The sequence below is a fragment of the Paecilomyces variotii genome (genome assembly GCF_004022145.1).
Source record: "Paecilomyces variotii strain CBS 101075 chromosome Unknown C8Q69scaffold_6, whole genome shotgun sequence".
Lineage (NCBI taxonomy): Eukaryota > Fungi > Ascomycota > Eurotiomycetes > Eurotiales > Thermoascaceae > Paecilomyces > Paecilomyces variotii.
Window position 1 is genome coordinate 704114 of NW_021167145.1, and position 27036 is coordinate 731149.

The following is a 27036-nucleotide window of genomic DNA, read 5'->3' on the forward strand; positions in this document are numbered from 1 at the left end:
TGCAGAGTGAAATAATGCAAGACAGGAAAGAGTTTTAATAATTCTGTACTGCCAAAAACGCACATAAGTTGAATGCTCCGATCGTTCCATCGTGGGGTATCTAATCAAACATGAACAACCATGAAGAGAAAGGAAAGCTCAATGCCAATCAACTCCACTGCAAAATGTCCCGCGCATCACTTGGAAAGAGAACATGATTTTGATGATCACAGGAGTATGCAAAATTACCAATCCTGGCCGCGGTCCTGCATTAGGATTTCGATCGCTTCGTCTTCGGGAACTGGATGATCGTTCAGTTCCCTGACACACTGCGTCAGGCCCTCCGCGGCTTCGTCGACCTGTTCGGCCGTCCAGCCGGTACATGCCATGACCATGCGGCGGTAGTTTTGGCCCAAAACAACGTTCTTGGACTTGAGACGCTGCACTTCATCCAAAATCTCATCATTATGTTCCTTGTAGCTTGTGATGTGCGCTTTGAGAAGCTCAACTGAGGGCAGCGATGCAAGGAAAGCTTTTTGCTCTTCAGAGAATCCAGAAGCAGGGTCGAAATCGGCGGGAAACAGCTTGTCAAACTCGTTCGAGTCGAGCCCCGACTCCTTGTCCGCATCTCCAATAGCAATCTTTTGCGAGGGATCAAAGGCTGTGCCGTGGAGGCTCTTCAGCGTACTTTCAAGCTCCGCGGCAGAGCGCTCGAGGTTCTTGATCCGTCGATCCAGTTCGACTCGTCCGGTGGCGCGTTGTTTCAATTCATCGAGCTGCTTCTGCTCAATTTGCCTGGCTTTGGCGCTTTCGCGTATCTTAGCGTGCCAGTGGTCAAATTCTTCTTGCTTCTTGCTAAGAGTGGTAGTGACGTCCCGGTCAACTGACCCAAGTGTCTCCTCCACGAGAATTCTGATCTGGTCAATGGTTGCTATTGTCGAAGTTAGTATCTGGAAAACCCAAACAATATACGAACGTCTTACCATCAAGAATGTCCTTCTTCGTCTTAGCCAGCTGATCCGTAAAGGAATCGTTGTTCCCATTCTGCTGGGACTGCGAATTTCCGTTCACCATGTCGACACCGACCCCATAATCTGCAGGTCTCAGGCCGGTATGGTTGGGGATGTGAGGGTCTGCTCCAACTTCGAGAAGCTGCGGAACAAGGACCGACCGCGCACGACCTGCAAGATTCAGTGCCGTGTCGCCCTGGTCGTCGCGCAAGTTCACAATCTCTGAGATGAAACGACCGAGGGTGATCACTTCACTCTTCTCAGTCTTGTCCCCGCCTGCATTCACTCCAGTCCCACTAGGTCTACCGGAGGAATCTATGGCAGTCCCTCCGTACCGGACGATGAATTCTAAGAGAGCTTCAAGGTAGTGCTTTGCTGAGACATGGCCTCCGCCGCCGGTGGCTGCCATCACAGCAATATGATGGAGCACAGTCCGGCCATTGTAATCGACCATATCAATCGTCGGAGAGAGCACTTGCAATAGACGCGGGAGAGTCCGGTAGTCAAGATTATTCCTCGTCCCCACTGCTTTCTGGAGAGCTGTTTCTCCAGCGAGATTGAGCCGATAGATGCTGACTCCCTTCTCAACCAATGCATACACCAGCGGCATGCGAGCAAGCATGGCCGCCCAGTGCAGAGCGCTGTTGCGATACTCGTCAAGAGGAATTTCCAGGTCTTCCCCGGAAAGCTGCAGGAAGGCTGGGTGGTTCGAAAAGTCTTTCGCCCGTTTATCCAGAAATAGTGTCATGATGAGCTTCATCTTCTGAAACCTCTCTGGAGTCGTCGCCGGAGCAAGTGGCTCTAGTCCACGTTTCTGCCCATCAGCGACAGAGGCCGATCCGTCCATCTGCTGGTAGAACGAGTCGCTGGGTTCCGTTGGCGTGGCGTCATGCATCGACAGGTCGGCATTCGTGTTTCCCCCTGTGAAAGAGCCCTGGTTGGAGAATGATCTGATTTTCTTGCGAGGAGGTTCCGCCGCATCTTCTTGGCCAAGGCTCGAATTTCCATGGACACCCATGCTGCGTCCACTGTGCTGCATATTGCTCGCAAATCCGCTGTCAGAAGCGTTGCTGTACATGCTCTGCTGGCTGTTCGAGAAGACCTGGGATTCCTGGCTGCCCATTTGGTGCGATGGCTTTCTCATCATGCTCGATCGTCTACCATCCATTCCCCGTGCTGCGGGAGAGTCGAATCGAGCTTTGCTGATTGCATTGACTGCACTGGCGGCCGTGCGGGAGATATTCTGGAAAAAAGTGCCTTGCGGTGGCTGGCTCATACCTCTGTTGTCAGCGCCGCTATAAAGCCGCTTTCTCTGAGCGGCCATTGCCTGTTCTTTTGTGGGCGTATCCAATGACCCTTGACCCGCTGAACTGACACCGTCCTGGCCCATATCGTACTCCAGCAGTGGTCTCAGCAACTCTTCGACATGGTATTCGCGACAAAGTTCCACACCCCTCTGGTAGTTTACCCAGGTACCCTGATACTTGCCGTAACCGCCCTGAACCTTTTCGTGCTCCCCGGCAGCAATTTCCTTCTCCAGCGTTTTCGTCCGTCTGGCCTTGACAACACCGGCAACCTTTAGGATCTGGGTTGCGTTTAACCAGGAATCGGCCCGTCGTTTCATGACCGCCACTCCGTTGACCTCCATTTCATACACGGACACATTCGAGTACACAGCCTGGAGCAGCAATCGCAAGTTAGTTAAGCTTTTGCCATGGTATCAATCAACGGGAAATCAAAACAGACTCTGTAGATCTGAGGCTGATATTCCTCTTGATATGGGGCCATGGCCCCATATGTGTTCGTATCATCGTATCCGCCAAAGCTTCCTCTCGACCTTGAGTTGTGTCCCATCCCGTTGGTGAAACTGAAGGACATATTGGACTGCTGTGACCCCCTTGGAGGAGTCGCCCCCGGTGTCGACGCTACCGACTGGGACGCATTGAACGATCCCATACGAGATTGCGACATGGCCATCCCATGAGCCGATCCGATACTGCCCTGCGAGTACGACATGGGCAAGCTCGGACGCGATGCGTGGTGGCTATTGGAAGCCATGTGGCTGGTTTACCTCTGCGAAGTGGCTCTTGGTGCGTCCAGCTGCAGGATTCATGCGCGACCTGTAGATTGTCAGACGTACAGGATCGCCCCAGACATAGCCCAACACGTAGTAGTAGATCTCAAAGGACAACGGTCGCTGTTGCAGCAGTGGATGGGGTCGGAGAATGCGCCTACACTCAGAGAGCAATAATGTGCCGGAAGAAGCGCGCCGGGAAGCGGGAAAGACGCGAAAAGACACGCCCGGCAGAAGAGAGCCAGAACCTGGCAGTAATGCGCAGATCCTGATCGCAGATACCACAAGAGTCCAGATTAGATTGACGTAGACAGACAGGCTGTGCCGGACAAGCTAGGCAGTGAGCTGGGGGATATGCATCAGATCGTGCTGGACAGTCGCGGGGTCTGTTCGCGTTGCGCTTACAATCTAAGTAGTGCTTTTTCGCGTAACCCAGAAACATCATAAGTATTTCCTTTCTGGGCCACCGCCTTTGCTGCTCCCGGAGAATGATGGAGAGCATTTGATACTATCTTCTTCACTTTCAGACATCAAACACCCCCCTTGCAGCACCTTAAATTGAAATCAGGTTGTACGTACCTGGGATCACCATACCTTCGGTGGATTCATCCCAGACAGCTCTCTGTCATCCCAGACATGGCTCCTGGCCCCGTCTTCGTGCCGCCGGAGCAATGGCGACATCTGCTACGAGCTACTCTCCGCGAATGCTCTTACCTCCCAGACCCCATTGCGAGAGGGTATATGCGCGATCATGTGCGTGAAAGATATCGACACCATGCGTCCAAGTATCGGAGTCCCGCATCCATCCCAGTTCCCAAGCAGTTTAGTCTTCGAAGAGCCGCAAGGCACACCCTATCCCTTCTTCAACGCGCCAACGAAGGATATCTACGACCCCTGGAAAAGGTCATGCTGTTATCATATGGTCGGATCGGAAAACGGAGACACGAGCTTCTGGAACCTCTCCTGATGCCCGAAGTACCACCAGATTCTGAAGCAGTCGCGAAAATGATGCAGCAGCCTTCGACGTTCGAGGATGGTTGGCAACCCCCCTCTATCGTGGTCGACCTTCTCAAGTCCCAGCAGAAGAACGGAATCATTGGAAAATACGGGATAAGACCGCAGGTGAAGACTCTGATGCCGAAGATCCCCGCAGAAAACTCCTGGGGAAGGCCCCTTGCCGTCAGCCGGAGAAGGAATATCAGGAAGAGATGGTACGCTGCTGCACTAGATAGCCTTCTTCCACCTCTCCCGGAGGAAGAGGCGCGGCTACTACAGGACCTGATCTCTGGAGTGCAGCCATGGGCTCCGGTAAAGCGGAGAAAAGGCATTACCCAGCCAGAAACGACGCAGGCCCTCGATGCCAAATTTCTCGTGCAGGGACCGCAGAAAGGACACACTTTCGGGGCATTCGCCAACGGTCGACCGCACAACATCACACGACGCTTCATGCGTCGTGTATGGGAACGGCTTTCATGCATGATCCCTCGTATGGAGACGATCGGACCAGGAAAGGCACACTTCGAATGGGGCACGCCCAGTCGAACCAGAAGAGAAATGCTTACGGTGGACAAAGACCAAGCCTCTGTTCTCTTCGCGGGTGTCGACTCTGACGGCAAGATTCAGAACGAACATCACCGCGCCAGTGAACATTGAAAGAATCGCCTCACTTGAGATGCGAAAGCAGCAGACTCTATTCGTCAGTGTGGCTAGAACTGCTCCCGGGAGACAGTAGTCTATCCCTGACCGCGTCTTCCTCGCGGGTCGTTTAGGCAACTTCAAGGCTTATCCTTGGTCCTTATGGATGCGGCCTTTAACTACGGAATGGATTTCTACCGGTCAATGAGGTGACCCTTTATGACCACATCCTAGGACGCGCCGTGAGTTGAGCCGCAGGAAGTATGTAGTCCTCACCATGCATAACATGCTGCCAAGGTCCTATGAAAAAATGAGTCCTCTACCGTAATAGGACCACAAAGGATACTGCCTTGAGCACAAGGCGCAGATTCCACCGACGGCCATTCTCTTGGATTTCTACCTTATCTGGCTCGCAGCTAGAGAATGATGGAATTACTATCGGGGATAGTTCCCTCTTGATGGCAGCTTCTTCAGATAGAGTGAATCGAGGGGGATCTTTACGAATTCTCAACTCTAGAAAAGGTGTAATGATAGGGATACGACTTGTCTACTTTACAAGACGAGCTACCTCTTTCGATCATTGCATCTTGGACACTGTCTGCCTCTGCTGGAAGAAATGGGGCATAGAATTATTCATACGGTACATGAGAACATATCATAGTTCGCTCAATCTAAATCCAAGAGGGAAGCTCGCTCTTAGCTTAGCTAAACCACATACCCAGGTAGTTATACCAAAATATTACTTAAGAGCAAATAGACACCGAAAGATGAACTTCCAGCTCGTTATCGACATAGATCTCATAGTCTCTGACTTTGTCTCCAGCTTCAAGATTATCTACCTCGTATGGAAATAATAAACGAAAGAAGCCATTGTAATTTGTCTCGTTGATCAATCAATCAAACAAACAGGTGTTAAGAATGAAGCTGAGTTTGGCAGCAGGGTGACAAACAGCAAGATAATAAACAAAAAAGAGACTAGAAGCCCTTAGGAGCTGAACCAGCCATCGCACGAGCTGCGCGTTCGCGGTAAGCTTGTCTGAAGCGGTACCTTCCAATAGTGCCCAGTCCGACGGTAGCGATAAAGAGGCCGCACCAGATACCCGTGATGATTCCACCGATGGGGTTGACTAGGATGTGAGTACCGGGATAGGAGAACTTTGTGGCGGAAAACAAGATGGCCGTCGTGCGTGTCATGGCTTCGGGGAAGGTGATGTTGGTTGGTGTCCCGTTCGGCTGCGCCAGCTGGCCGGCAACATAGGAAATGGTGTCGGATGAAAGTGTAGTTGATACGAGGTTGCTGGTGACGGGGTTGTTCGTGCTCATCGTAATGTTAGGGATCATTATGACTCGGAGGTCGTCTCTGATAGGTACATACATGTTAGTCTGACTGCTTTATATCCCAGCGCATTGCCCAATAGGCTAAGATGGGGCGGGCGAATACGTACGCTGTCAGTTTTTCGGTGGACAGTTTGTCGTTCAGCTGTCCGACACTCGTGAAGCCCTGTAGCATCTGTACTGTCTGGCCGTTGGATGTCTTGCTCTGAATCGGACCAGATATCATAGACTTCGGCGAGGACAATGTTGCCTCCGGAATCGTTATCTGCATGCTGTACTGGGTTGGTTTGGTCCCGGCGAACTCGTCCACGGGCTGGTTCATCTGATAGAGTCTTAGATCGGTCTGGAAGACACCAGTCGTATTATCATAGAACGGAATGTTGTAGCAGGCGACGATACCGCTCGGGTTGACCGCGGACTTCATCGCACTCAACGCAGAGTCGCATGCTTTCACAGCTGTTGCGTTGAACGCAGTCTCGTTGAAATTGCTCGCTGCTGCAGCTCCAGCATTATCAGCTCTCGACACGACATTCACGCCGCTGTGGTCCTCGGGCAGAGCAGCGCGCTTTTCCTGGAACAGTTCTCTCTCCGCGATTTCTAGGGCAGCGTCCCCGACGCCGATGTCGAGTCCACGACGGAAAAGCTGGTCCGCGAGAAGGTTCTTTGCGAGGGCGTTTGAGATTGGCGCAGCCAGCAGCAATGCACAAATTGGCGCCAGGTTCAGCTTCATCTTGTCGTCCACAGTAAGACACCCTCAGATGGGAACGTTCGATCCTCGTCTTACTCCTCCCGCTCAATAATTAAAAGGACGCACGTCAGGCGATTCGAAAAGAGAGTCGATAAAAATCCGTCCAGCGGCACTTCGAAGAAAAAAAAGTAATAACCTTGCATCGAGGTCAGCGTCAATCCGAACACATAGCCGCCGTACCAACAGGGTCAACCAACCAGTTAGCTACGCCAGCGGTAACTTGAAGATGCCAAGACGAGAGACACCTCTACGAAACGAAAGTAACGAACAAAAAATTAAGTAAAAAATCGCGAATTATGAACTGAACGTAGGGGAAAGAAAGAAAGAAACAAGTCGACTCCAGGTGACCTTAGTGAGAAAGGAATAAAAGAGGGAAGATCGTTAAGCACCGTGGCCTCCGTTAAAGGGGAGCAGAGCCACGAGGTTCCAGATTAGCATCATGTCTATCCTCAACGACTGTATCATCATTGTCGCAGCTCCACCAAAAGCACAGACGACCACAACTTTGAAGGTTCATGCACAAAGCTTCAAGTATGATCTAGTGCTCAAACAGGCGATTTTTACCTTTAGCCCCGAGGTGCCCGACTATCCGAGTGTTCCTGATGGCGAGACCTGAGACGTGTTTGGTTTGGCGTCAACCGACCTTGTCAATCCAGAAAACCCCAGGCACCCTAAGGGAGTGTTCTTGAGCTGGTAGTGATCTTAATCACCGGTTCGAGGCAGTTATACCATACTTGGCAGGAGATGCTTGGCTCGAATGATCAGGTTAGAAGGAAAGAATAACAATCTGATGTTAAACAATTGCCGTTACCCCCTCGGCCTTGTGACAGTTGGTCTGCTGCAGTCGCTTAAATCAGTGCCAACCCTGCAGTATAGTTAGTTAGCTACTGTAGTCCATGACGCGAAGATGCAGTATCCCCTAGCTTCCAGACCCTATCTACCCCGGGGTCTATACGGTACACAAACAGAAGGGCCGTCGCGACCGAGGGGTACAGTGAAAGGCCCAGCCCCTCTCCCAAGTCGATCGATGGCATTCGATTCACGATCTCATTATCAGAGGGAAAGGAGGAAAGAATAGGCTTCTCTGTCTAGAATATTGGGATCCCAGACAGCCGGAGTTTCAATAACAGCCAAAATGGCGCTTCTCTGTCGACGGTCCAAGGAGGTGGTTTCGGGTTACCTAGGTAGAGCAGGCGCGTTCCCCAAACAAGCATAGCGAGTGTTTACTTCTACTTCCGTGGGCTCATGCTCAGACATGATCATCCCCGTTAGATACTACTGTGACAGAGGATTAGTATAGGCTAGTTATTATGTTGGGACTCGGTACTATCGTTGCTCTTCAGCCCTCCAGAGTCGGTCGGCACTTCATCGTGTTTTGCACAGGCCGGCAGATTATCCGATGATGGGTTTTGTTTCGAAGCCATAGCTAGCTGGTTTCGACGTTCATCAACCCAAATATTGTCAAAACAATTATCGAATTATCAAGCTAACTACTCCGTACTCCATAGCCTTATGTTGTTTTGAAATTGGTTTCGAAGAAGAGGAATATATATAAGATGACGACTGTGACAACGTAATCTAAGACTACGTAGATATGCCTAGAAAGCCTCTCAAAGCTCGAATAGGTATCTAATGGTGATGGTCTGGCTGTACTCGCTCGTGTACTTAGTCGGCCGTCTCAAGTATATTCGCTCTTGATAGTTTAACTCAAATTGAATAATGAAAGAGGTACTATATCAAATGCCCCCAGATTCCCAGAAACTTTATACATATCATTATATGAACTATGCCACCGGTATCCATGCAGACTCTCAAGCATTCAAGAGTCGAGACAAACTGCCCAAATCATATATGGAATCAGATTTGATCACATATCTCTCATTTCAAACCTTTGAGCAACCCATTCAGCACAGCGACAAGACCGTAGGCTCCAGGATCTGGCAGACGAGCGGCTTCCTCTTCCTTTGTCTGTTGCATTCCAGAGTCATCCTTGACATACGCAGACCGTCCAAATCTGGCTTGTAGATTTCGCGTGTTCTCAGAACCAGCGTGCGCTTCAGAAACGGCTGCCTCAAGGGCGGCGAGGCCCTGAGGCTGGTCCTTGCTTACGCGGTCCAACGTTGTTACGAATGGTATCAACGCATCCATCAAGGTACGATCTCCAACACGAGCACCGGTGAAGTTCTCCAGTGCCGTCAGTGCTTCCACTGCTGCACGAGCAAAGTATCGAACATCGATAGGGGTGTTCTCCTCGTAGAGATGGTTCAAAGACGCGGCTAGCGCGGATAAAAAGATGCCGTAGATTCCTCCTGAGGTGCCTCCCATAGCCTCGGTGACGACCTCCGACAGTGCAAGCGTCCCCTGAGTGAGACTGTGCGTAGGCAGTGAGCCGGTTTCTGCCCCTTGCAACATGGCCTGCGCGCCTGCAAGAAGCGTTGTTCCGCAATCGCCATCGCCAAGAACCGTATCGTAGTGTGTAAGAGCTGGCTCTGCTGCAACAACTTCCGAGTAAATGGACTTGATGACCTTTACGAAGGCTTCCTTATCACCTGTTTCGCACTTTGTCAGTAAAGTATTGAATGTGTGAGAACACAGAAACAGAAAGGAAGAGGGAAGACTAACAGCGAATGTCATTAAGGCTGGTGCGGCGGGGCTTCTCAGCTCCTTGATCAACTGACTCGCTAATGCCGGACTCCTTCGTCCACTGGTCGATAGGGATACTTGAGGCCCAGCCGTTTGCAGTCGTGGGGTCATTGAGAAGGCTCAAGATTGTGGAAGCTTCTTCGGAGTCATCCAGGCTCAGTAACGTGATACTGAAGCCACGACCGTCCAATGCGGAAAGGAAGGTGCCTGCGTAGGTTCGGCACGGGGTGATGTTATACATGCTCTTTAATTGCGTGCTGACCAGAGAGGTTAATGCGCCCAGTTCGATGGTCGAGAGACCCCCTAGATTGTTCATTAGTAGAACCACACGACGACCAGCGTTGGCTGCTTCAGCGGGCAGGAAGCCGTGCTCCTTGTTGGTCGAGTCAAGGAGAAGATTGAGCATCTTCTTGATAACCTCCTCTGTTGGTGTCTCTGCTGGTAGACGGTCGAAGGCTGGCTCATTGTGAATCCCCATACCCAAACTGATCTCCTCACTGTGCCCCGTTTCTGCTCCCTGCTGGCCTGGGACATAGCACGGTGCGAGCGACACTCCAATGGTGCCCATGTTGTTGGAGATTTTATCACACAGTTGAACAATGCGGTCGATATCTAGGCCCCGGTGCGCTGCTGCACCGGCCACTTTGTGAATGAGAATAGTACCAGCCAGGCCACGACGACCGACGAATTTGCCGCGAGAACGAGGCACCGATACGTCTTCAGCCACCAATACCACGCGGACATCCTGCCCCGTTGCGGCTTTGTAGCGCTCAGCGGCGAGCGAAAAGTTTAGTTTGTCGCCAGTATAGTTCTTGACAACCACAATTGTCCCTTTGGGTGAGGCAGCTGCCTCAAGAGCACGGTATATCTGTCGGATATTGGGCGAGGAGAAAATGGAGCCGGCAACCGTCGCATCCAACATACCCTCACCCAGGTATCCAGCGTGGGCAGGTTCATGGCCACTTCCACCTGGGCCAAGTTAGTAAATCAACCAATCGCAGACTGTAGAGGAATTGAGAGAAGAAAAACATACCTCCACTGATCACCGTGACTCTATTGGCATCAGCCAGGTTTGGTTTAAACAAAACACCAAATCTCTCATCGAACCTCAAGCCCGGCTGTAATTGTAGCTGAGCACGACTCCATTCTCTTACGAGCAAGACTGGGTCCTGGATAAATCTGCGCTCTACAGGAGATAGTCAGCATTGGCCAATGGCGTTTGGACAAGTGACACATGCGCCGCGCAGAAGGACCAACCTGGAGCCATTGTGTATAATAAAGGAAGTAGACGGTAAAGCCGGAGAGGGAGACAAAAGAGAGGCTTGGCCGCCTTTTAACTGGTATGCTTTTACTCAAGTTATCTCGTGGAATCTAGAGACTGGTAATGCCATTGCTGAAAACAGACAAATTATCTGCCATCGATATAAGTCATCCGATGCCATTGTACCACCAAATGCCCTCATGTGATGACCCCTCACATCCCCGCCTTTCTTTCCTCTTCTACTTTCCTCCTGATTCTCCCGTGGCACGAACCAGGAAGGTGATTGCAACAAATGAAAAGAAGAAGACATGTTCTAGCCGCCAAAATTGGCTTTCCCATCCGATATTGTCAAGAAGACGTAAACTATGCGAGTGGGGTTCTTCATCGATGCGGAGAAGCGGATCCGACTGTGGGGATCAGCCATCCGGTCCGATCGGCTGGATCGGAGATGGGATGGGATGGAATAATTATAGCAAGTCGAGCGATAACTACAGATGAGGAGAAGTAGAAAATCATTCTCGAGTTATTTGGACGCGCAATCTTGGAGTCTTCCTGTCTTGTTGCACAGAGCATCAACTTATGGCTGGCGATGTTAGCAACTACCCACCAAGTAAGTAACATGACCTGGCAGATCCTGCGCGGTGCTACGAGTGTTTAAACGACCATAATTATGCCATTGGAGCATGTAGATCTTGCATACGGGATCATCCGGACTTCCCTCGGTTGTTCCTGACTATTGGCCAGAATGTATCTTTCCCCCGATAAAGATGACGAGTTATGGCGGTGCCTCGTGCATCTAAACGCGACTGATCGCCCGCCATTTCTCCAACTCTCCCCTTAACCATGCGTCTACAGGAACTGGGGTTTATTCGCCACGTTGTCACATATTCAATCAATGTATATCGAAGATGATAATCATTGAGTATCCCATAAGCAGAGATATCAATCACGATATCACGTCTATCCATTCAGTTATAACACCGCTATTCGCGGTGAGAATATCAACACAACTACAGGCAATATCGCGCCTAACCCCCAAGGTGATCAGCACTTGGAGTCGCACTAAGTGATATGCTTTTCACAACTAAGCCTTGCTTTCTAGGATATTGTCCCCATTTTGTAAAACGAAAAAGAACCGTCACACTTTTGTGCTAGGGCAACGTACAATGCCGATCGAAGGGTCCAAACAGGTTTGATTAGGACCCATGAGTAGCTAATAACAGGGCCCAATCCAGCAAGCTTATTTGAGGTCAATTACACGCGGAACCGCAAGTCATATTCCCCTGTCCTGTGTTTACCTTGAAGCTGTCACCCCGTTCTCGCCGAGACATCGATGGCATTTCCAGTCGCTACAGCTAGTGGACCATGGCATTTGATATCGTTCAAATGCCTATATCATTGCCTCCTAATATTCTCACGTATAATGTAGATTCTGTCAAGAGTTTAAACGTCGCTTGTAACCATAGTTCATAAATCATCAAGCTATGCTCTCTACCTACTCAAATTTATAGCCAAAAAGAGGGGCGGAGGTGCGTGTCGATAAGCCGACCTTATCAGTCGCCACACCCGCAGAGATCACTAATGCCACAGGCCGGAAACCCCACCATCGCTGTAAAAATTTCAGGTTAAAGAATCACGACGGCGGGGTATTATTTGCGTCCATTACTACGTTTGACGCTCGTTTCAGATTTTAATCGCTGCGAAATACCCTAGATAAACATTCTACGGGAAAGCAGAGACTTTTTTCGAGCTGCAGCAGAAATTTCCTGCGTCCCGCGAAGACGCGAATTTGCAGCTGACAAATTTGCAGATTGTTTCTCATCATATGCTTCACTAGCAATCACGATCTAAAGCGTGTTGCCTTTCATGTGTGGATGACTATATCGGTTTTCTATCTGAGTGTCTATCTTCTATAAGGTCTTTTTTTTTTTCTTTTCGACAGATGGCGGAATCTACAAACTCTACGGTTCCAGTTACACTGGATACTCTATATGATGAGTCCGATATCTCATCATCAATGAAGAAGCAGTATGATCCGGTTAGTCTCACTGCGGCCGGGTCACTCGCTGTCCTGGAGCTACCTCTTGCCAAACAGATTTTTGGTCATGGAATCCAGGAAGGAGACGAGGGCCTTGTCCCCGTGAAGAGCGGGGAGTCAACGTATACGGATTTCGTCACCCAAAGAGCAAAGAAGCTGGCGGAGAAGGAGACAGGTTCTTCAAATATACGGTCACAGATTCTGCATATTGGTCTTGCGGCGCTCTTCTCATTCCTACAGTCCAACGTGACCGGTCCCCCATTGGCTTTTGATTCCGCGAAAGTCGTCTTCCCTGCGGCTTTGACGGAGACTAAGGCTGTTGTAAATACAATCCGGAAGAAGATGATCCGCGATCTGTCTGTGGATGGAGAGGCTGCTTATCAACTAACGCCAAATGTCGAGCTCTTCTGTGTGGCGAAGGCGTTGTTGGTGGACGCGGGTGTTCTGTTGACGGCCTCAGCACCGTTAGCAGCGCGGGTTGCCCGGATGCGAGTTAATTTCCTGCATCAAAAGATGTTGTCTGAGGTTACGGGTAGTCTTCAGGCGCTTATTTATGATGACCTTGATGAGATCGCGAAGGTCCTACTTGATGCGCCTAACTCTGATACGGAAGAAAAGGCTAGATTCTTGGTCGAGAGGGCGACAATACACACGTTCTTTGGCTTCGATTCAAAGGCTAGAGCAGATCTCGAGCAAGCTGCTGCAACGAGAAATTTCGAGTTCGCCCTAACTGGAAAGCTGGGGAAGAGGACGAAGTTTCAGGATCGTGACATCAGTCAACTCGTGGTTCTAGCGAAAAGCGCCGACGGCAAAGCTGCGGAAGAGTCTAATGCTACTACAGAGAAGAAGGATGAGGCTGAATCCTCAGGACCTAAGAATATTGACCTCAATGACGATACCCTTTTGGAGTCTATTTCATTTGCGAAGGAAGATGAGAGAACGCAAGAAAAGTCAATGACGGTGCAGGATGAATCTTCTCTGCCTCCTTCCTTGGCTTCCCTTGATCCTGCAAACCAGCCTATGCTGAACCCTGTTGATTCGGCTATTCTACTTTCTCTCGCATCTGCAATCACCAATACGACCCCTGAGAACGGCCTGACGCGAGAAGAAACCCTTCCGTACGCGACTCGTGTGCTGGAAGGCGGAAGCTCCAACTGGCAGATCTATACGCAGGCTCTGCTGGTCCGAAGTCGGATTGAGGGCTTCAAATCCCGCACCGTGGAGAGAGGTGTCTTGCAAATGCAAGCCCTAGTAGATCAGGTCATAGCTGACACTGCATCTGTTGACTCTGCTCCGGTAGACACTGCATCGCCCGAAGCAGCAACCACTTTCCTTCCCAGACCGGAGAAATCGGAATCAGCACCAGCGGCTGACAGACTGGAATACATCTGGTTGTTGAATTTCTCTACACGATGGGGTCTCGAAGCAGAGTTGGCCAACCGATGGGTTAACCTTGGAGGACTCCGGACAGCTCTTGATATCTACGAGCGTCTTCAGATGTGGGCGGAGGTTTCTCTATGTTATGCTGCCACTGAGAGGGAGGATAAGGCGAGGACGATCGTGCGCAGACAGCTGTACGAACGAACCAACAAGGACGTCGAGGACGAGGACGAAAAATTCGAGGGCCCAGAATTGTCAACTCTCCCTGCAGATGCTCCAAGATTGTTCTGTATTCTGGGGGACATCGACAAGGACCCGTCTATGTACGAACGTGCTTGGGAGGTTTCCAAGATGCGTTACGCTCGCGCTCAGCGATCTCTCGCCCGCCACTATTTGACCTCGAAACCACCAGCTCTCGACAAAGCCGAAGAAGCCTACCGCAAGAGTCTCCAAATCAACCGTCTCAACCACGGCGCCTGGTTTGCCCTCGGCTGTGTCCAGCTCGAGCTGCAGAAATGGAACGAATCAATCGAGTCGTTCACGCGAGTAGTCCAGCTCGAAGAAACCGATGCTGAAGCATGGAGTAACCTCGCTGCTGCTCTCCTCCACGTTTCCACCACCGAGCCAACTCAGATCGCCGCAGACAGTATCCCAGCGGAAAAAGCAGAAGACGAGGAGGAGGGAGACGAAACCGCACCCGCAGCAAAAGACCCCTACAAGAACAAACGCGATGCACTCGCAGCACTCCACCGAGCCGCCCAGCTCAAAAACACCGATCACCGCATCTGGGACAACCTCCTCACAGTAGCAGCTTCCATCCCTCCCCCCAATGTCCCTTTCAAAGACATCGTCCACGCACAACGAAAAGTGATCGAGATCCTCGGACCGAAAAAGGGCGAGAAATGCATCGATCTCCCGATCCTGACGATGTTGGTAGATTATCTCGTCAAGAACTACCAATATGAAGATCTACTTATCGCCATCGACGAAAACAAAACGGAACGCGTTCTCCGTCGCGGAACTGTCCCCGGACAGATCGTCACGTTGGTTGATGAGAGCGTCGTCCCACTCATCACTCACTCTGCTCCGCTCTGGCTGCTCGTTGCACGCTTGGAGCAGTTTAGACATCGACCTTCTAAAGCATTCGAAGCTCACGAGAAGGCGTGGCGTGCTGTTGTTGCATCTGCTACGCAGGGAGCGTTCCAGATGGGAGACGAGAACAAGTGGATGGATGTCGTCAAGGCTACGGAACGCTTGGTTCGCGAGGGATATGCCAAGTTCGGAGGCATGCAGAAGGAAGGACAGGAGGAAGGGAAACCAGATGCTGAAACCGAACTGGTGGCGAAAGATTGGAGATTCAAGGCTCGAAGTGCTGTGAGGGGTATTCTGGGTAAAGGTAAGGAGTTCTGGGAGGGAACTGAGGGATGGGATCGTCTGAAAGAGCTTCAGTCGGAGGTCAGTGGTTAATCATTGACATTGGGAAAAATTCCTGAACGTTGCTGAGTATAGCATATTTTTTTTAATGCTGTGCTATTACATATTTTTGAACAGAAAACCATGCATTTGAGGATGGGGATAGACTTTTTTTCTTCAGCAGCGACTAATATCATCTAAAAGCGAGCATGTAATACAAATTATATTCTCTCATCATAAGGTCATCTCTCCTCCACTTTCCTCTTCAGCATACCGCAGAAACTCTCAAACAGGACCGTATCAGTTCCTTTCAGCCATCTGACCTGTACGGCCACCTCATTCGCAGAGGCTCTCTCCTGTTTGACTTGGACTTTGAATCCCAGAGCCGCCTTCTTCTCGTCGACTTCGTCTTTCTTGACTGCTGCGTCCTCGTTACGTCTCTTTCGACGTGCTTGACGGGACCAGACGTTCTCCATGGCGAAGCCTACACCTGCGGCCATTCCTGGACGCCAGTGCCATTGGACAGGAAGGAAAGATAGCTCAGTGTTAACCTTTTGACCGATCTCGTCGATCGATTTGTCGGATATATGGAAGCTGAATTCTGACGGGAACGGGAGGAGGTGTTTGGGGAAGCCGGCGATACCTCGAGCCACGGACTGTTATTTGGTGTGAGCTCAATTGTCACAATATGGGTTGGAAACAGTTTTCGACTGTAGACATGGAAATACCCATGAGATACTTACCATTTCTGGGCGTAAGTCTGCCCATGACCATGCTATTGCCCAGCGCTTTGTCTTGTTTCCCTGGACGAACTCGGTGACGGCGTAGTTGTGGTTTCCGTACTCCATGAGCTTTTCCACAAGGACAGAGACGCTGCTCAGCTTCCCAAGCATGGATGTGTACCATTGCACCCTTTCTCGAAGCTCAAGACTCTCTTCAATCATCCTTGTAACGAAAGCAATTTCACCACCAGTGGTTACCATTTCCACGTTTGCTCCAGTACATGCCTGTGGATATTTGTGAGCAGAGATAGTACGGATTACTCGAAATAGTAAGCACTTACTGAAAATGGAGGTCTCTGCTTTGCTTCTGCTGAGGCAATCATCTCTTGCTCGGACTCGTAGAATGGCGGATTACACATGGTAAAGTCTAACCTGTGGCTTTGTCAGTATCGGTTTGTTGATGAGTCTTAGTAACGTACCTTTCGACCTCAAGTCTCTGATCGAGGTCAATAAGAGGGCCTTCCGGTATTGTCCGAATAACCTTGATCCTGGATTCAAGCTTATTTTGTTGGACATTGCGTCGTGCTGATTCTATGTTCTGCTCATCGACATCTGCATCGTCGTGATTAGCTTCCTGAATTTCAGATTCTGCTGTATTCTCACCTGTTGCTACGAACTTCCATCGCGGTCGTGAAGCACATCCAAGAAGCGGATATATACTGCAACAGCCCGTGCCTCTGCAAAAGTCAGCAAAGGCTCCATTCTATAGGTCAGAAAAGTGTGGAATAGTACATGTCTAGCCCGATTACATCTCTGTCGGGATCGTAACGATCCCGATATTCGTCTCCTGTGGTATCCAAGAGATCCTGTAACCATAGAATGTAATTATACCTAATAAAATGTTAGAGCATGTGAGATTAATGAAATTAAGTATTTTCTTCAGACGACCGCACCTATTTGGCACCTTTCAATCGTCAGTCGCTCAGCCTATCACATACAAGAGACGGGGACGGTACCGGAGGGCATAGTCTGTCCTCTGGCAGATCAACCTTGAGGCCGAAATCGCGCAGTAGGAGGCTCTTGGTCAATTGTCTTTCTCCTTAGCCATTAGTAATTTGGCAACCCGCTAAAGTGGTGAAAATGCTAGTCGTACCTGACAGCATCTGGATCGGTGAAATCCAATTGCCCGTTCGGCTTCACGCTATGAGAGAGATCAGAAATTCCCACGAACCAAGAAAACGCTAGTCTCAAGTCCACTCACTGTTTTGCAAAGTCTGGGGACTGCAGCGCAAGCGCCGCGAAGTCGACTTCGTCCTTGTAGATGTTTCGCGCTGATTTCATCTTTGAGACTTATTTTTCACTGGTCAGTTTCTCACATCCGACTCGTCCGTTTCTTCAACCGCCTAGTCTATAACGTCAATCGCGCTATAACCTACCAAGGCAATTGATAACGCGGCTGGATCAGGGGAAGAATGTTCATACTCTAGACACGGATCTCGAACCTTAATGGCAGAGCGCCAAGGAGCCACAGTTGGACTGTTATGCTAATATTTATTCAGCATGGCCCTAGATCAGTCCTGCTGGGTTTGTCACTGTACTTACTACTACCTCTGGTTTCTCTGAAAGCGACAGAGCTGAGACAGGCCCAAGAAGAAACACGCGTAGCTCTGGACCTGGTGGGACGTTCCGTAATGTACCAGCACATCAAGCCCAATCAATCTGGCCGGCCGGATCGGATCTGAGAGAGTCTCTTTCCACGCACAACTTCTGCCTCTCTAGTGTCGTGTATCTCGCGTGCTAGTCGGCTTGGTCGTCAATTGAATGGCTGGATGCACGACAGGAGGAAGTGAGATTCTCCGCTTTGTCAATAGCGCCGCGTAGGGCTGGCAAAGCAAGGGCGGGGTGGATGATGTCATGGGCGCTGTAGTCGATGTGAGAAGCACGTTTTTTTCAGCTGGATTGGGAAAATTTGTGAGATAGAAATAAAGTCGGTGGTGTCAGTGAAGGTGCTTTTGTCGGTGTCGTTATAACTAGGAAGTTGCCTCTGTTCTTAGAGAAGTGTATTAGCTGCTCTGTGCACTCCAAGCCAGACAAGAACGTCGCAAAGATGGCCCACAAGCTCAAAGATAAGCTGGAGGACAAAATCGACCATCTCAGCCATACGCTAAAAGGTAGTGTCGATGCTCTCTGCATTGCGGACTTGGGTTGACGATCGAGTGTCGCGCAGAAAGCCACTTCGAGAAGACGAAGGCGGAGGCATTCCATCTCAAGCATAAGATCGGCAAACTAGGAAACGTATTCAATCCAAACCATCGCCATGACGAGGAGCATGAGAAGAGAACAGACCAGAAGCGAAGTTCCATAGCGGAATCCCACCGTTTTCAGTCCTTTGCGCCTGAACACGAAGGCAACAAGGTCAAGTGGTATGTCGATGCACGCGACTACCTCTGGGCTGTTTCTGTAGCACTTGAGAGAGCCACAGAGACCATCTACATTGCGGATTGGTGGCTCTCTCCTGAACTGTTCCTCCGACGGCCGCCGTATTTCAACCAGGAATGGAGGCTCGACCAGGTGCTCAAACGGAGAGCAGAGGCAGGAGTCAAGATCTATGTGATCGTCTACAAGGAAGTCCAACAGGCCCTGACCTGTAATTCAGCCCATACCAAGCATGCGCTGCGCCAACTTTGTCCCAAAGGGAGCCCAGGTTACGGAAATATCAAAGTGCTCCGCCATCCAGACCACAATGTCTTTGAAAACCTGGGCGATATGACTTTCTATTGGGTGAGTCAGATACATTTTCTCTGTGTACAGATTCAGGATGGCTGACAGTAGTATCTCCTCCACGAAAGGCCCACCATGAGAAATTCATTGTGATCGACTACGCGCTGGCCTTTATCGGAGGTATCGACCTTTGTTTCGGTAGATGGGACACTAATGGACATGCCCTGGCGGATGTGCATCCGTCTGGCATCCAGGACGAAATATTCCCTGGACAGGATTTCAACAACAACCGCATCCTTGATTTCCAGAGTGTAGAGGATTGGCAGAATAACGAACTTAGCAAGACCGAATACGGCCGAATGCCGTGGCACGACGTGGCCATGGCGGTCATTGGAGATTGTGTCTATGATATTGCGGAGCACTTTGTCCTGCGCTGGAACCTGGTGAAGCGGGACAAATACAAGCGTTCTCACGACGTCGACTGGCTCATGCTTGAAGGGCGCACTGGTGAGGATGAAGACCTCGTGGGAATCCAGCGCCCGTCATACCCCTGTGGAGATTATGTCCAGCATCCGCTGTCACCGCTGAGTACCAAACCACGAGCCATGCAAGGATCGGTTCATGCTCAAGTTGTCCGTAGCAGCGCCGACTGGAGTAGCGGGATCCTCACCGAACACAGCATTCAGAATGCATACATTGAGGCGATCCGCAATGCGCAGCACTACGTTTACATTGAGAACCAGTTCTTCAGTAAGGTCTATCCACTTTATGTTTAGAATGAGGCCTTATGCTGACAATATCTAGTTACGGCTACTGGAGACAAACAGGCACCCATAAACAACAGGATCGGAAGTGCCATCGTCGATGCTTGCGTCCGGGCTGCAAAAGAAGGGAGGAAATTCAGAGTGATTATTATCATCCCAGCTATTCCTGGTTTCGCGGGTGATCTACGGGACAGTGCTGCGACAGGCACCCGTGCAATCATGGATTACCAGTATAAGTCAATATGCCGCGGCGAACACTCGATTATGGGGCGCATTGCTGCCCAAGGAGTCGATCCCAGACGTGAGTGCCCTTGTCACTAACACCCTGTTATCTGGACTGAGTCCTGATTCCGTGTAGAGCACATATTCCTCTTCAACCTCCGTTCTTATGACCGCATCAATAAGACGCCAGCTCTTGTTGATCTAGAGGAGAAAGCTGGGGTTAGATACCAAGACCTTCAGCGCGCTGAAGCGGAACAGATCATGAGCGAAAGTATACATCCTGCAGTTGGCGAGGAAGCTGATGTCCATGAGAAGAGCTATGCTACTGGAGATGAGGAGAAACAAAAACGTATCGATCAGCTGCGAAGATTCGAAGAGCAGCGACGGAAGGCTGGGCATCATGGCGAATCGAGCAGTCCAGACACAATCTCGCAGACGGCAATGCTCAATGGCGGAAAGGTCTCTGAGCAGTTTTGGGAAGGTGATCCCGAAGGAGAGAAGGAAAACTACATCCAGGAAGAACTCTATGTCCATGGGAAAGTGTGCATTATCGACGACAGACTTGTCATTTGTGGTAGCGCCAACATTAACGACAGGGTACGTCCAGAGCTGATATCCTCCATCGGAACTCGTGAGTTACTGACGAACGTTTTAGTCCCAGCTAGGCTATCATGACAGCGAACTGGCCATAGTAATGGAAGACAGGGAAATGCTTGATAGTACCATGGATGGCAAGCCCTACAAGGCTGCCCGACTTGCAGCCACTCTCCGACGGCGGCTTTGGCGCGAGCATCTTGGCCTGCTGCCTGCTCAAAGCTTTAACGCTGAGAATGACCCAAATGCTCTGCCCCCCAACGATTGCATGAACGAAAACGACGAGGGACCCGAGTATGAATTTGTCAAGGACCCTCTGGATGACGACCTCTGGGATACCTGGACCGGACGAGCAACTACCAACACGGAAGTCTTCCGCCTGCTCTTCCGCGCTGATCCAGACGATAACATCAAGACATTCAATGACTATGACTATTTCTCCCCACGGGGTTATATCAAGCAAGGCCATCTGCATGACCCGTTCTTGCCAATTAAGTTCGTTAAGGAACAACTGGAGAGGATCAAGGGTCATCTAGTCTGGATGCCTCTCGATTTTCTGAAGGATGTAAATATGGCTGAGCCCGGCATGTCTGTGAATCAGTTCACAGAGGTGAGTGATATCCTATATACACGTTTTTATCGACGAACTTTTGCTGATACCGGTATTACCGACAGAGTATCTACACATGATCAATTCATTGGACACCTGTCATTTGCGTCCTGTTCTGAATGTATAATGAGAGCTTTTCCATTTTACTCTACATGATTCACCCAGTCAGCATTAGTGATGCACATGCTATGGTAATTAATACAAACTAGCTATCTTTTAATTTCCCATTTGATTATTTTGCTATGTCTTTATATAATGTATTTCAGCAACTGTAAACTGATATCCTGGCAATAAAACACGGTTTTCCAGTAAAAAGTTGGCGAATCAGCCAAGTTGGTATTGCTCCATGTTACCTAGTCCCCTCTGTGCTGTTTTAACACTACAGCAGTGGTCAGGGTGGCTAGAACATTAAGTACCTAACAAGGCCATCCAAGGAAATGTTCTGGCAAGTTAATGAGGACAATGGGAATAGGAATACGGGTCGACCTAAATATATTCCGCAAGTATTACAACATCTTAGTTGTTGCTGGAATCAAAATCTTATCTTTGTCTCGGATTGTTCTGCACTGGCTAATCTTTTCTTTGATTTCTCTCATGATATGGAATGATACTGGTCTATGTATGTGGTATCCAGAAGAGTGCACATGTACAAACTGCATGAAACGGCTGAGTGTCCCATGCCATACTTAGTATAGAACTAAATAATCATCCAGATATGCAAAGAGCTAAATAACAACCCCCCACCCCCAAATAACCGCCATGGTCACCTAAACTAGTACTCCTTCCCCTCACCTTTTGAAGAGAATAATCCCCGATGTAATCTCTTGGCAGCGGGAACCGCCCGACAAGATAAGCGGCTTTATCAATCATCATATCGGACAAAGAGCAAATTGTCTGACAGATAACGATGAATCGATTACTCTAGAATTTCTATAGGTCAAACTGTTTTTTGGTCTTCTCTATCAGCGAGACCTTTACATCTTCTGCATCCTTGGCAATATAAGCCTAAACTGTATATAGCATTTTATAGAGACGCTAGTCTGGCATGGTGAGTCCAGCATAAACCCCACTCATCATCACAGTATTTATATAGGGCCTATGGAAACTGCTTTTGAGAAGTTTTTTCTTTCTGGGGAGTATCGGATATAATTACTTCAGAGAATCTGTAGAATATCGCACTAAGCCATGTCTATCAAACGAATCCCCTACTCCGCTCCACGGGAAGAGTTCATCAGCGCGATTGAGAAAGATGGATGCGTGATCATCCAGAATTTCACAACGAAGGAAAAGCTTGCGCGAGCGCAGAGCGAGGTTCAGCCGTACTTGGATGCTGATGGGGAGATGAGTAAAGTTGGAGGTTAGTATACTTTTTTTTCGTTTATTATGTTCATTCGATACACTTTACCATGGTTTTAGATGGTTAGCTTATAAATGATGGAATTGGCATATATAGCACTGAATGGAGGCACGAGAACTTGCACGAAGCTCATTGGACGAAGTAAGACTGTACGAGAGGAGTTCTTTTCAGATCCTTTATATCAGGTTAGGTCATCTTTCTCTTGTTTCTCTGTCAATATTATTCATGAATTATGCATTTACACATACAGGACCTATCTGAGCACTTCCTCTCACTCACCACTACAAATTACTACAACACCGAACCCTCAACCAACACTACCCATCCACTCCTCTCCATTGCTATCACAATGGACATCCGCCCCGGCGCCGCAGCCCAGCGTCTCCATCGCGACGACAAGAACCATCATGCTCGCCACGTCCGCACTTCCAGCTACTCGTACGAGCCACATCGGGACATGCTCCTCGGTCTCTTCGTGCCTGGATGCGATACCACGAAAGAGATAGGCGCCACGCGCGTCGTGCCGGGGAGTCATCTGTGGGGAGACGAAAAGCCGGATTTTGGCCCCGATGGGTGTAAGGGCGTGGTTGATGCGGAGATGAAAGCTGGAGATGCGTTCGTGATGTTGGGAAGTCTGTATCATGGTGGAGGGGAGTTTATGAAAGATAGTGGTAGTAGGACGGTGCATATTATGTTTATGTGTAGTGGGGTTTATAGGCAGGAGGTAAGTTTAGTTTTTGTTTATATCTCTTGATGGTGAATATCTGAAGAAGCTGACTTTATCTAGGAAATCTCGTATCTGTCGTATCCGATAGAAGAAGTAAAGACGTATTCGAAACTTGTGCAAGAACGTCTGGGTTGGAAGCAGTCAGAGCCGAACCTTGGATGGGTCGATTTGAAGTCTCCGGAGTTCATGCTGGAGTGATATTGATTCTTCAATGCTTTGAGAAAACAAATGAAGTCCGAAATGCTAGGAGAGTTCCGTACTATGGACGTATCATCCCGCTCACGAAGGTTTTCTTGTTCTTATTCTTTTTTATCGGTAAATGATATTAACCGTTGGGACGATCTGAACTCATTATACAACCCGCATTGTAGTTATCTATTGACCGCCTGGCCCAGCAGCCGTCAAGAAATCGAAATCAACACCTTCTTCGGCCTGGTTCACACTTCTCTCGTATAATCCGCGGTATCCTCTCTTCCGACTCCTCTCCGACAATACCCCACTGCTAGAAATGGACCGCTTCCTCTCTTCAATTCTCGCCTTCAGTTCATCATCAGAGATGTCCAAATGCAGTAGCCTCTTCTCCACATTACAAGTAATGATATCACCGGTCTGGACAACACCAAACGGTGAGTCTGGGAGTGCTGACTCTGGAGAAATATGTAGCACGATCGTGCCCCCTGCGGTTCCGGACATGCGTCCATCCGATAAACGGAGCATGTCTTTCACTCCACTCGCTCCCAATTTGCGCGGTATTGGGATCAGACCTGCTTCTGGCATGCCTGGGTTGCCGATGGGTCCGATTCCTTGAAGGACTAGGACAGAGTCTTTGTTCACAGGAAGATCGGGATCATCGATGCGCGCGGCTAGATCAGCAGAGTTCTTGAATACAACAGCAGGACCGGAATGTGATAGTAGAGCACGATCTTTGGAAGCGGAGGCCTTCATGACGGCGCCGTTAGGAGCGATATTACCGTAAAGAACCACCAGCGAGGACGAAGGATACAGAGGATCAGAAAGTGGTCGAATCAGCTGTTGGGAATATGGGAAAGAACGGAAAGGGGAAGCGTCAAGCACTTCACCCAATGTCTGACCCGAGATGGTCATGGCAGATAGGTGAAGAAGCGGACGAAGCTGGTGCAGAAGCGCAAGCATACCACCCGCGTTATGGAAATCGTTCATGTAGTTGTCACCGCTTGGTTTGAGATCAACTAGGAGAGGTGTTTTACGACCAATCTCGTCGAAAGTCTGCAAGGTAATCTCACCCTGTAACTTCGGGTGGCGGTTTGCAATGGCTAATAAATGCACAACAGCATTTGTCGAGCCACCAATAGCCTGCAGGACTGTTATTGCGTTGAGAAAAGATTCCTTAGAGAGGATATCCTGAGGAGTCCGTTTCGCCTTTGCAACCGAGACGGCATTTGCTCCTGTCTCCTCCGCTATTCTGAGCCGACCAGAGGAGACAGCTGGTGCTGAAGCGCCCCGAAGAGGCATCATTCCCAGCCCAGCTGTAATGCAAGCTATGGTGCTGGCGGTCCCCATGACGCCACATGTTCCGATCTAGTAGAAGCAGTCAGAATACTGATAACACCACCCAGGAGATACGATACTAACAGTTGGCGCTAATTCCTCATTTATGGCTGATATCTCCTCGATATCTATCTCGTTGGCTCTGAAGGCTGCCCAGTTATTTCGACAATCCGTACAAGCGCCTAATCGCTGGCCCCGGTGACTACCAGGCATCATGGGCCCAGTAATCAGGGGCAGAATTGGCTTATTCGCTGATATACCACCCATAAGCTGCGCGGGAACAGTCTTGTCACAGCCTGGTCTTCGTCAGACTAGTTACAATATCAGAACAGATGCTAGACGTACCTCCAATCATAATACACGCATCCAACGGTTGCGCCTTAATCATCTCCTCCGTATCCATACTCATCAAGTTCCGCAGGAACATACTAGTCGGATGTGCAAAGGACTCATGAACACTGATAGTTGGGAAATCCACCGCCAGGCCTCCATGGAGCTGTACGCCGCGCTTGGCGGCCTCGATGAGTTGAGGCACATTGGCATGGCAAGGATTGAACCCAGAATATGTGTTGATAATACCAATTATAGGCCGTGATAAAGCATCATCTGAGTACCCCAGTGCTTTTATAAATACCTTTCGAAGGAAAAGAGAAAAATGCGCGTCGCCATATGAGGTCAAGCCCTGACGAAGCCCTGAGGTGGCTTCGAGGGGACGGGAGAGGTCATAGTCCCCGCCTGACGATGGTTGGTTGTCATCCTGGACCATTTCGTCTTGTCTCCAGAATACACCAAACAATTGTTTTGTCTATACTTATGCCATAGTCGGCGAGAGGTGTACTAATAGACTACATATAATACGCTGACTGTGCTTCCGCGATTCCCCCGCACAAATGGCGAGCTCTGCCCCCGCCGGAGAACCTCCGCCTCTCGGATACATCTCCGTGTTTCCGCTGTCAATATTGAGGAATTTTACAGGAGGTTCTTATATAAGATTAATTCTGAATGCATCTAGTCTCATGGCTCCTGGATAATATCGTGTGTTGATGGTATGGTAGTTCCGTAATGTGGTCATTCTATACGATTCATGTGCACAGTGATCGTTATCAAACTACCTTAATATTGGAGATTTCCATATATCAGGGCAATCCATTTCTCATAATGAATATTATTGCCAAATTAAAACTTGGATCTAATAATGTCCAGTTATGTTCTTCTCTCTACCTCATACATACATTATCACTGACAACAAGACATTATTTTTGGTTTGATCCAAGACTTTCTACATACCGTTTTCAGCTAGTTCCAAATAACTATTCTCGATATCAAACTCTCCTGTAAAGGGCATTTAGCATCCAAGAATCATCTTTCTACAACGAGAACTCATCAATTAGTGAGTAACTGACACCTTCACGACAGACAAGTTCATCTGGAAAGCTTCGAGTTCCAACTTCATCCTACCAATTGTATCCAGTATCCCAGACTAGAACATCTACGATGGCCAACGATACGAAGCATTCAGCATACCCTTCTCTTATTTCCGTACGACTCTAGCTTAGTAGGAAAGTTGTTTAGTATCATAGGATAGCATAGTGCCAAAACCAGTCAGTCTAGAATAATCAAGTGGCGATGTGGGAAAGCAGAGCTTGTTTCTCCGAGATACATCGCTTAAATACCTCCGTGCCTGTTCGGGAGATCATCAAGGTCTGTTATGACAACGGCCGTTTCTATATTGAATTGGAATACGTCCCTGAAATGGACCCCAGGCAGCGTGTGTTGTGGTTACTTATCAGAAGAGCAGAAAAAAGAAAAGAAATAAAAGAGACATCGTTACAGAAATCGTAGGCTATATAAGCTAGCTTCAGAAATTGAATTCTATACCCTAGACAGTAAGTCTTTATATTGGGTATTAGCAAACTTTGGCGGTGCTACTAGTTAGTGTGACTGTATACTAATAACTTGATCTCGCTAGCGAGAGCTTTTTACCTGTGCACAGTACATACATATTTTTATACTAGAAAGATCAGTGTCCTTTCACTTTTATAATAGGTGACTAGATAGAACTTAGTAACTAGTTAACTAGATAGTTATCAGATCTATGTACTAAACATCTGCGTATATTACTATTAGTTATCCTGAAGTATCATTGTCCTTACTGGAATCAAAGGGTTACAAGTGCAGTGGGATCAATTACCCAAACTCGGTAATCGGACGCTATATGCAGTACCTAACTCAACTACCGCTAAAATCAAACACCGATCTGATCTATTATTAATAGT

The 27036-nt window shown here is 49.1% G+C and overlaps 9 protein-coding genes across 9 annotated transcripts; 4 read left to right on the forward strand and 5 right to left on the reverse strand.

Annotated features, from left to right (window-relative positions):
* Positions 1-888: 888 nt before the first annotated feature.
* Positions 889-3465, reverse strand: C8Q69DRAFT_468712 (hypothetical protein). Its single transcript, XM_028630708.1, has 3 exons — positions 3225-3465; positions 2736-3109; positions 889-2667 (listed from the first exon to the last, which is right to left on the reverse strand). Exons 2-3 carry the CDS (start codon positions 3045-3047, stop codon positions 901-903), a joined length of 2079 nt encoding a protein of 692 aa, XP_028484694.1. The 5' UTR covers positions 3048-3109; positions 3225-3465; the 3' UTR covers positions 889-900.
* A 42-nt stretch (positions 3466-3507) lies between these two features.
* C8Q69DRAFT_279558 (hypothetical protein) lies at positions 3508-4936 on the forward strand. Its single transcript, XM_028626896.1, has one exon. The coding sequence runs from the start codon at positions 3700-3702 to the stop codon at positions 4714-4716; it is 1017 nt and encodes a 338-aa protein (XP_028484695.1). The 5' UTR covers positions 3508-3699; the 3' UTR covers positions 4717-4936.
* A 676-nt stretch (positions 4937-5612) lies between these two features.
* Positions 5613-7022, reverse strand: C8Q69DRAFT_279562 (hypothetical protein). Its single transcript, XM_028626897.1, has 3 exons — positions 6979-7022; positions 6144-6917; positions 5613-6058 (listed from the first exon to the last, which is right to left on the reverse strand). The coding sequence occupies exons 2-3, from the start codon at positions 6761-6763 to the stop codon at positions 5674-5676; spliced, it is 1005 nt and encodes a 334-aa protein (XP_028484696.1). The 5' UTR covers positions 6764-6917; positions 6979-7022; the 3' UTR covers positions 5613-5673.
* Positions 7023-8341: 1319 nt separating this feature from the next.
* Positions 8342-10809, reverse strand: C8Q69DRAFT_498854 (dihydroxyacetone kinase 2). The gene is made up of 4 exons (XM_028632306.1): positions 10682-10809; positions 10458-10610; positions 9404-10393; positions 8342-9330 (listed from the first exon to the last, which is right to left on the reverse strand). Exons 1-4 carry the CDS (start codon positions 10689-10691, stop codon positions 8660-8662), a joined length of 1824 nt encoding a protein of 607 aa, XP_028484697.1. The 5' UTR covers positions 10692-10809; the 3' UTR covers positions 8342-8659.
* A 1512-nt stretch (positions 10810-12321) lies between these two features.
* On the forward strand, positions 12322-15664 carry C8Q69DRAFT_279676 (tetratricopeptide repeat domain protein). The gene has a single exon (XM_028626898.1). The coding sequence runs from the start codon at positions 12628-12630 to the stop codon at positions 15568-15570; it is 2943 nt and encodes a 980-aa protein (XP_028484698.1). The 5' UTR covers positions 12322-12627; the 3' UTR covers positions 15571-15664.
* Positions 15665-17579, reverse strand: C8Q69DRAFT_521242 (DUF890 domain protein; the record flags this gene model as incomplete). The annotated part of the gene is made up of 9 exons (XM_028633513.1): positions 15665-16172; positions 16260-16523; positions 16580-16670; positions 16718-16975; positions 17031-17129; positions 17192-17202; positions 17255-17330; positions 17392-17439; positions 17500-17579. 9 exons carry the CDS (start codon positions 17577-17579, stop codon positions 15759-15761), a joined length of 1341 nt encoding a protein of 446 aa, XP_028484699.1. The 3' UTR covers positions 15665-15758.
* Positions 17580-18192: 613 nt separating this feature from the next.
* On the forward strand, positions 18193-21408 carry C8Q69DRAFT_279767 (hypothetical protein). Its single transcript, XM_028626899.1, has 7 exons — positions 18193-18409; positions 18466-19019; positions 19088-19709; positions 19764-20024; positions 20082-20542; positions 20601-21149; positions 21215-21408. Exons 1-7 carry the CDS (start codon positions 18346-18348, stop codon positions 21227-21229), a joined length of 2526 nt encoding a protein of 841 aa, XP_028484700.1. The 5' UTR covers positions 18193-18345; the 3' UTR covers positions 21230-21408.
* A 683-nt stretch (positions 21409-22091) lies between these two features.
* C8Q69DRAFT_468735 (hypothetical protein) lies at positions 22092-23522 on the forward strand. The gene is made up of 4 exons (XM_028630709.1): positions 22092-22506; positions 22603-22691; positions 22757-23230; positions 23294-23522. Exons 1-4 carry the CDS (start codon positions 22335-22337, stop codon positions 23429-23431), a joined length of 873 nt encoding a protein of 290 aa, XP_028484701.1. The 5' UTR covers positions 22092-22334; the 3' UTR covers positions 23432-23522.
* On the reverse strand, positions 23523-25725 carry C8Q69DRAFT_528188 (putative dihydroxy-acid dehydratase). Its single transcript, XM_028633668.1, has 3 exons — positions 25106-25725; positions 24845-25056; positions 23523-24790 (listed from the first exon to the last, which is right to left on the reverse strand). The coding sequence occupies exons 1-3, from the start codon at positions 25524-25526 to the stop codon at positions 23609-23611; spliced, it is 1815 nt and encodes a 604-aa protein (XP_028484702.1). The 5' UTR covers positions 25527-25725; the 3' UTR covers positions 23523-23608.
* Between the last annotated feature and the right edge of the window lie 1311 nt (positions 25726-27036).

Bases quoted from the DNA above. Each gene is read 5' to 3' on its own strand.
- C8Q69DRAFT_468712 (XM_028630708.1), bottom strand. From the start codon at position 3,047: ATGGCTTCCAATAGCCACCACGCATCGCGTCCGAGCTTGCCCATGTCG. The intron at 2,668-2,735 runs GTCTGTTTTGAT...TTGCTGCTCCAG, and splicing joins ATCAGCCTCAGATCTACAGA to GCTGTGTACTCGAATGTGTC.
- C8Q69DRAFT_279558 (XM_028626896.1), top strand. From the start codon at position 3,700: ATGGCTCCTGGCCCCGTCTTCGTGCCGCCGGAGCAATGGCGACATCTG.
- C8Q69DRAFT_279562 (XM_028626897.1), bottom strand. From the start codon at position 6,763: ATGAAGCTGAACCTGGCGCCAATTTGTGCATTGCTGCTGGCTGCGCCA. The intron at 6,059-6,143 runs GTACGTATTCGC...TGTACCTATCAG, and splicing joins TCCACCGAAAAACTGACAGC to AGACGACCTCCGAGTCATAA.
- C8Q69DRAFT_498854 (XM_028632306.1), bottom strand. The intron at 10,394-10,457 runs GTATGTTTTTCT...AACTTGGCCCAG, and splicing joins AGTCACGGTGATCAGTGGAG to GTGGAAGTGGCCATGAACCT. The intron at 9,331-9,403 runs GTTAGTCTTCCC...AGTGCGAAACAG, and splicing joins CAGCCTTAATGACATTCGCT to GTGATAAGGAAGCCTTCGTA.
- C8Q69DRAFT_279676 (XM_028626898.1), top strand. From the start codon at position 12,628: ATGGCGGAATCTACAAACTCTACGGTTCCAGTTACACTGGATACTCTA.
- C8Q69DRAFT_279767 (XM_028626899.1), top strand. From the start codon at position 18,346: ATGGCCCACAAGCTCAAAGATAAGCTGGAGGACAAAATCGACCATCTC. The intron at 18,410-18,465 runs GTAGTGTCGATG...AGTGTCGCGCAG, and splicing joins TCTCAGCCATACGCTAAAAG to AAAGCCACTTCGAGAAGACG. The intron at 20,543-20,600 runs GTACGTCCAGAG...CGAACGTTTTAG, and splicing joins GCGCCAACATTAACGACAGG to TCCCAGCTAGGCTATCATGA.
- C8Q69DRAFT_468735 (XM_028630709.1), top strand. From the start codon at position 22,335: ATGTCTATCAAACGAATCCCCTACTCCGCTCCACGGGAAGAGTTCATC. The intron at 22,692-22,756 runs GTTAGGTCATCT...TTACACATACAG, and splicing joins TTTCAGATCCTTTATATCAG to GACCTATCTGAGCACTTCCT. The intron at 23,231-23,293 runs GTAAGTTTAGTT...GACTTTATCTAG, and splicing joins GTGGGGTTTATAGGCAGGAG to GAAATCTCGTATCTGTCGTA.
- C8Q69DRAFT_528188 (XM_028633668.1), bottom strand. From the start codon at position 25,526: ATGGTCCAGGATGACAACCAACCATCGTCAGGCGGGGACTATGACCTC. The intron at 25,057-25,105 runs GTACGTCTAGCA...GACGAAGACCAG, and splicing joins TGCGTGTATTATGATTGGAG to GCTGTGACAAGACTGTTCCC. The intron at 24,791-24,844 runs GTTAGTATCGTA...TGCTTCTACTAG, and splicing joins ATGAGGAATTAGCGCCAACT to ATCGGAACATGTGGCGTCAT.